The 6,949-nt window shown below is 58.5% G+C and overlaps 1 protein-coding gene across 1 annotated transcript; it reads right to left on the bottom strand.

Annotated features, from left to right (window-relative positions):
- Positions 1-2,049, bottom strand: COMTD1 (catechol-O-methyltransferase domain containing 1). Its single transcript, XM_068982112.1, has 7 exons — positions 1,853-2,049; positions 1,578-1,705; positions 1,228-1,333; positions 1,021-1,139; positions 866-920; positions 479-612; positions 1-233 (listed from the first exon to the last, which is right to left on the bottom strand). The coding sequence occupies exons 1-7, from the start codon at positions 1,944-1,946 to the stop codon at positions 81-83; spliced, it is 789 nt and encodes a 262-aa protein (XP_068838213.1). The 5' UTR covers positions 1,947-2,049; the 3' UTR covers positions 1-80.
- Positions 2,050-6,949: the final 4,900 nt, after the last annotated feature.

Genomic DNA, 6,949 nt, shown 5'->3' with positions numbered 1-6,949 from the left:
TTATTGTCGATTCAAAGCAGGTGTGGAATGGCTGGGGTTCCCAGGGCCCCTCCCTTGATGCCACTCACTAGGGGCCAGCCCTAGATCTTGAAGGCTAAGGTGAGGCCGTCGCCCAGGGGCAGGAGGCTGATGTGGACCCTGGCATCCCGCAGAATGCGCTCGTTCAGGTTTCGAACACACTGGACCGCCTTGTCCTGTGGTTTAGGCTGCAACACCTCTCCCTGACACAGGACCTGCGGAGGGGCGGGGCATTGTGGGGGCGGGGCCTGGGGGGCCTGAGCAGGAGATGGGGCGAGAGCTGGCGACCTGGGATGAGCAGGGCAGAATGGAAAGCCCGGGAACTCTGTTGGAATCCCTGGGGGAGGAGCTTAAGTGGCTGTTCTGGGCAGGGCTTTGGAGCACCGGCGAGGAGAAGCCTGAGGAATAGATGCACCCAGGCCAAGAGGGTCTCTTCTACCCCCCGGGGGCTGCCCCTTACACTGAGCAGAGCGAGGACACCTCCGGGCCGCAGCAGCTGCAGACACCGCTCATAGTAGGCGGTGCAGTTTTCCTTATCCGCGTCCACCACAGCGACGTCGAAGGTGCCGGCCTCACCCGCGGCCAGGAGCTCGTCTTGCGGGGGAGGAGGGGCAGAGGCGGCTGAGTCCGCAGGCCCCAGCAGCCAGCAGCCCCCGCCCAGGCCGGCCCAGGCGCTGTGGCCATTCAGGTGCTCGAGGGCGCCGGCCTGCCACCCTGCGTGTGGCCGCGGACCGGGTGGCGGGGGGCTGTCACTGCCCAAGCCCGCCTGGTGGACCGGGTCACTGGCTCGCGCCGGGTGGTCCCATTAGGGAAATGGCGCCCAGGCCCTTTCCACTCCGTTGCTCACCCAGGGTCTCCAGGGCGGGCTTCAACCGAAGGTCGATTTTGTGCTCCTCTTCAGCCTGCAGGAGTGGGGTCAGAGTCAGCATGTCCCTTCTCCTGGAGCTGGGAGTGGTCGGGCTCCAGGGGCCTGACGAAGGCTCAGGTGTGTGGGACACTTACCTGCCTCCACAGGGGACGCCCCAGCTCGGGGGGCCCTGCGTCCACCTCGCAGGTCACCACGCACCCGGCCGGGGGAAGGGCCAAGGCCAACGCTAGGGCTGAGTAGCCTGTGAAAGTGCCTGGGGAAATGGACACGGACAGGCTCAGACCAGAGTAGGGTGACAGCCCGGTGACTCCAGTCCCCGGTGTCCCCGGCCGTATGCCTACCCAGGTCCAGTGCCTTCTTAGCCTTGATGAGGCGAGCCAGGTTGGCCAAGAGCTGGGCCTGCTCACGGGTCATCATGGAATCCCCCTGCGGCTGCTCCAGGGTCAGCTGCGTCGAGGGAGGAGAAGGTCGCACTAGCTCTGCCAGTCACCCCTCTGCACCCGAAGTTTAGAGCTCCAGGGGCGTGGCTGTGGGCGTGGCTCAAGGGCGGACCCTCCGAAGGCTCACTGTGCCTGGCCTAGAGAGCCCGGAAGCCCAGAAAGGGACACTGCCGCAGCCCAAGGTCACACGGCCACGTGGGTCCCTCCCGGCCCGAGCTTGGGCGCCCAGTCCCGCTCTCGGCCCTGCTGACCAGCCGCAGGCTCCGCAGCGCCGGGTGCTCCCGGATGGAACGGCTCAGCAGATACTGCCACAGGGGGCTGTCCTCAGGGGGCAGCAGGCGCTTCTCTCGCCGGGATCGCCAAGGAGGGAACCATCTTCCTGCCGGGGAGGGGTGGTGCCGGGTCAGGGCCTGGGTCTCGAGTGCTAGGGGTTAGTTAGCCTCAGCCGCAGTCAGCCTCGCTTCTGCGCCCGCCCGTCTCCCCGCGAGGCCTTAGGCTAGGGTACCGAAGGCCCGGCGCTACTCACCCAGGAAGAGGCCGCTGGCGAAGGCAGCGCCCAGCGCGGCCGAGCCCAGGGCGAGCGCAGCGGGCACAGAGATTCGGGGCACTGGCTGGGTCATGGTGCGGGCCGGAGGCAGCTGGCGTCCAGGTTACTTGCGCTGGGGGCTACTGGGACCGCCGCAGGACCCGCGGACCCTCGCGGCTCCGCCTTGCCGGGGCAGTGTCCTCGGAGCCGCGGTCTCGACCACCATCTGGCGGCCACATGGCCTTACTGCAAGCCCCCGCCCGAGGGGTTCTGGTGTCATCTGGTGGCCGTTTTAGCAACTGCGCCGCGCAAGGAGGAAGCACTACATCGGATGTTTGGGTTTCTCCGTCCGACGCCAGAGGTCTAGGGGCCTAAGTACCAGAGGAAAATCTGCAGTGGCTCAGATAGTAAAGAGTGTGCCTGCAATGCAGGAGACCCGGGTTCGATCCCTGGGTTGGGAAGATCCCCTGGAGAAGGACAAGACAACCCACTCCAGTAATCTTGTCTGGAAAATCCCATGGATGTAGAAGCCTGGCAGGTACAGTTCATGAGGTCTCAAAGAGTCAGACACGACTGAGCGACTTCACTTTCACCTTCTGGCTCTGCTTCTTCCTCATCTCTACCGTTTTTTTCTGAGAACCCCTTGGGGCATATGTGAGTGGATGAGCGGACTGTCGGTATAATAGGATAGTAACAGGTACAAAATGATAGAAATTAAAGGAGCCCTGGGAGTGACTGAGAGAATCAAAGGAGGCCTCTTGGGGGAGGTCACCAAGGATGTCAGGCTGAAGGAGTGTGTGTCTGGGGGGGACACAACCATAGAAGGGGTTCAGGAGCTGGGGCAGGTCTGGTTGATGGGGTGCTGAGACAATATCCTTAGCTAGAATCCTGGGTGCCAGCTGGACTTGGGTGTGAGATCTCGGCCCCATCAGTCTCTCTGAGCCTCTGTTTTTCCTTTGTGTAAAACTGGGACCATCGTCTTAACATTACTGATACTAGATCACACAGCCTGGCACACAGTAGGTGCTCCAGAAATGGCAGCCGTGGTTATGGTCACAGGTTGGAGGGAAGACATCTTGAGGAGGGGGCATCAGAGGGCAGGTGAGTCCCCCTTGCAGCTCTGTTCAGCAGGGATGCAGGGATACTGTCCGCTGAACAGCGAGGAGAGCACCGGCTGTGTGCTGAATGGGGTGGGCGAATGAGAGAAGCTGTCCTGGCTTGTGTTCATGACGCTGAGCTCAGAGACCACAGGACATAGAGAACTGGTGAGCAATCCCAGCTTCACAATTTCCTCTTCTGTAAAATGGGGTTCTTCATAGTCCCAACCTCCCTAGGGTGGGGCGGGGGCGGGGGGTGTGTGGAGAGAAATGGAGTGAAAAAATCCAGGTGAAGGATTCACATAGAGCCTGGCACTTAGTGGGCTATAAGTGTTACATTTAAATGAGTCCAGTTCCATCGGCCGCTGCTCCAAGGCTGTCCCCTGACACCAGCCTTTCAGAAAACGCACTGGGCAGACTGAAGCTCCGCTGCGGGGAGCTTCCCAGGCGAGGATCGGCCCAGCAAGGCTCAGAGACCGGCTTGCTCGGGGGCTGGCGCGGGGGCGGCTTGGCTGAGGCTGAAGACCCGGGCGAACTGAAGAGGCCCGGAGCCCAGAAATTACCCGAGCTGTGGGAGCCCAGGTACGTGGGTAGACCACGAGGAGTGGAGGGTGGGATCGCCTTGCAGACCCAAAGGTGGGCTGATCCTTTAACCAATCAGCCCGCGGCCCCCCGGGAGGGGTTACGGGAGGAGCCTGTTGTCTGGGTGCTGGGTGGGTTTGAGTCAGCTCTCCTAGTTCCTCCCAGTTCCCCCCAGTGCCCCGTCGCCAGGCAAGCGGCCTGCTGGGAAGGATAGTGCGTTTCCCCTTGCCTTTTGACCTTTTGCATCCTGCTTGTCCCCGTAAATGTTTCTCTGACCTGACTATTCTCCAGGGTAAGGACTGAGGCCACTGTTCTCTCCCCCACCACCCGCTCCCAGCTGAGCACACAGCAAGTGCTAAATAAATGTTCTCTGAATACCGAGCTGGGGAAGCCTCCGGCTCCTGGCTGCTGGAACTGCCTGTCAGGACGGTGCAAATAGTAACAGCGAGGGGCGTTTCACTGAGCATCAGGCACTGTCATCCAGCCTCCTTGTGAGTTCAGTTCAGTTCAGTCGCTCAGTCGTGTCCGACTCTTTGCGACCCCATGAACCGCAACACGCCAGGCCTCCCTGTCCATCACCAACTCTTGGAGCCCACCCAAACCCATGTCCATCGAGTCGGTGATGCCATCCAACCATCACATCCTCTGTTGTCCCCTTCTCCTCCTGCCTTCAATCTTTCCCAGCATCGGGGTCTTTTCAGGTGAGTCAGCTCTTCACATCAGGTAGCCAAAGTATTATTCCCATTTTCTGGAGGAGAAAACCAAAGCTCAGAGAGACTACTTCACACTTACTTCCCCAGCCCTGATTTGTTAACCTCTCTGGCCCCCTGGTTGGGGGTCCCACAGTGAGCTCTTTTGACCCAGAGGAAACCAGACTTCCAAGAAGTGCTTTCCTGGCACCTCCACTGAGACCCTTCCACCAAACCAGGTGGCACTGGGGCCCTGGGCTCAGCCTGGCCTGCAAACCCTCACTCTCCTTCCTGTCTGGAGGTCTGGGTTTGGGCAACCCCCAAGCTCACACCAGAGCCTCCCTCTCTGAGCCTGGCTTCAGCCTGGAGCCTGTGGAGGTGGGGGGCAGCCGGGGAGGGGAGGCATGTCACCATATATCCCCGTCAGATTAAAAAACTAATTTGAAAAGATTAATGTATTCCATTCCTGTTACGCTGGCTCTGATACCTCTGGGCCTGCGGCTGCTCTGCCTCCTGATTATTGAATTTTTATGGCCTGGTAATTAATTGCAGATTCCCTGTTTTGTTCTATTTCTTTTTCTCTGACATTTTAATTTCAACAAAAAGCAGTGGTCTCCATGCAGGTTCTCTCTGGAGATCCTAATGGTCTATAAAACAGAATGACTTATAGACGTGGCACCCACTTCAGTTGGCGAGCGATTGTTTGAAACCTTGCTGATCACGCAAAATTTAATTTTTCCACCTCCCTCCCCTAGTCGCTACTCATTTCTTGTCTCTTCCATTACAGTGCCCGTATCTCAGCTCACAATGAGGGGAGCAAAGTGTCGCCTCTGAAACTGTTACAGTGCCTTTTCCTCGAAGGCCAGGGGGCTAAAGACAAAGTAGGCTTCGATTACTTTCCTTGGAGGTGGCCCCAGTGGTGGTGGTGGGAGCTGGGCCTCCCGAGAGGGCCACATGGATGTGGGCAGCTGCCCCCAGGGGTGAGGGAGAGGGAGGGTCTTTTCTGCCTCTCTCAGTTGCCCTTTAGGCTGAGTGCAACTGCCACATTAAGCACCAAGGTGCCCACAGGCTCATGAGGGCAGGGAGGATGGGTGCCCATATGTGCTCTCAGTCCACACCAGGAAACCAAGGAGGTTGACCCCTGCCAAATTCTTAGCCAGACTGGGTCACTGGAAATAGCTGTTCACAAAGACAGATCTGGAAGAGGCTCCTGCACTCCTACATCTCCCGGCCCTGCTGACATCAGAGGCTGGGCACCTTCCCCTGGGGACCCCCAGGACTGGGCAGGGCAGGGGCAGAAGAATAAGGTCATGGAATCAAGTTGAGCCTAAAGGACTGGAAATTCAGGTACCTTCAGGGGCAGGCAGGCAGGCAAGCGGAGGGTGGCAGGGGGCAGTAGGGACTGTGGCCCAGAACTCACGCCCCATCGGAAGGTGTGGTGGCCACTCAGCTCCAGCCAGCACGGCTGTGTGGGAAGTAGTGTGCATCGCGGCTGGAGCTTCTGATTTTTCAAAAGAGGTTGGAAATCTGGCTTTTAATGCTAAACTTCACAATTTGGAACATTTGGGTTAGTTTTTTTTTTTTTCTGACACTCAGTGTCAGCTAAACTGAATACATCTTTGATCTTTGTGTCTGATCTGGCCCACAGGACAACTGTTTCCTGTGATTTGGAACACAGATCAGAGACACGAGGACACAGAAGTGGATTCTGCTGGGCCCGAAAAGGCCTCACTGGCCAGCTGATGGCCCCCAGTCCCATGGCCCTGCCCCAGGAATCCTCCTTCCACCCCTGGGCTTTCAGTCCTCTTCCTGCCCTCATGGGCTCTTCCCCAGCAGCTGTGGTCTCCCAGAGGTGGTGCCTGTGGGGCTCTGTCCGGGGCTTGCTGTCTTTAGGCCTCCTCTTCACAGAGAAGCCGGTGGCCTGGAGTCCAACCACAGCTGGCTGAGTGATGCTGAGATTTTCACCTAAGACTTTGAGGGGCAGTGACTCCAAAAGTAACTCCAAAAGCCCCCAGACTCCGTGTAACTCCATGGACTCTGGGGGCTGTGGTGGATGGGGTGGGCTGATGCAGACAGCAGCTCATTCTTGCCTTCCTTTTCTACTTTTCAGGGTTCACGTGATTCCTGGGGACCCATCCAAGAGCCAAGGGCCTCTGGGGCCCCACGTTCTGTTTCCACCTCCTCTGTGTTTTGATGCTGCGGAGCCAGTGCTGGAAGTGCCCTGGCTTCGTATGCCTGTTTCCTCACCTGGACAGGCCGAATGGGAAGTGAGAGCATGGGCTCTGGAGTCAGAGGGACTTGGGTTCAAACAGTGATTGGTCCACCGCTCACTCTGTCTGTCTGAGCTCAGAGTTTCTCAGCTAGAAAAATGGGCATGACCCTCCTGTCTTGGTGTTCTGTGCTGTGTAATGAACTATCACACACTGAGTGACTTTAAAAAAGCACACCGTTTTTAATCTCATGGATCTGTAGGTCAGGAGTCAGGTTAGACCAGGCTGATCCTCTGCTCGGGGTCTCACCATGTGAAAGGCAAGGTGGCATCTGTGGGTGCAGCTCTGCTTGGGCTCTGGGCCCTCCTTCAAGGTCTCCAGTTCTTGGCCAAATTTAGTCCCTTCTCACAAAACCCCTCCGTCGCAAGGCCAGCAAAGGCTCCTCGAATACTTCTGGTGCTTCAGCTCATTCTGCCTTCCTTTTCTACTCTGCAGGGTTCACATGATTCCTGGGGCCCA

This window comes from Capricornis sumatraensis, chromosome 10 (assembly GCF_032405125.1).
Source record: "Capricornis sumatraensis isolate serow.1 chromosome 10, serow.2, whole genome shotgun sequence".
Lineage (NCBI taxonomy): Eukaryota > Metazoa > Chordata > Mammalia > Artiodactyla > Bovidae > Capricornis > Capricornis sumatraensis.
Note: the sequence above shows the minus strand (reverse complement) of the source record. Positions and strands in the feature narration are given on the sequence as shown.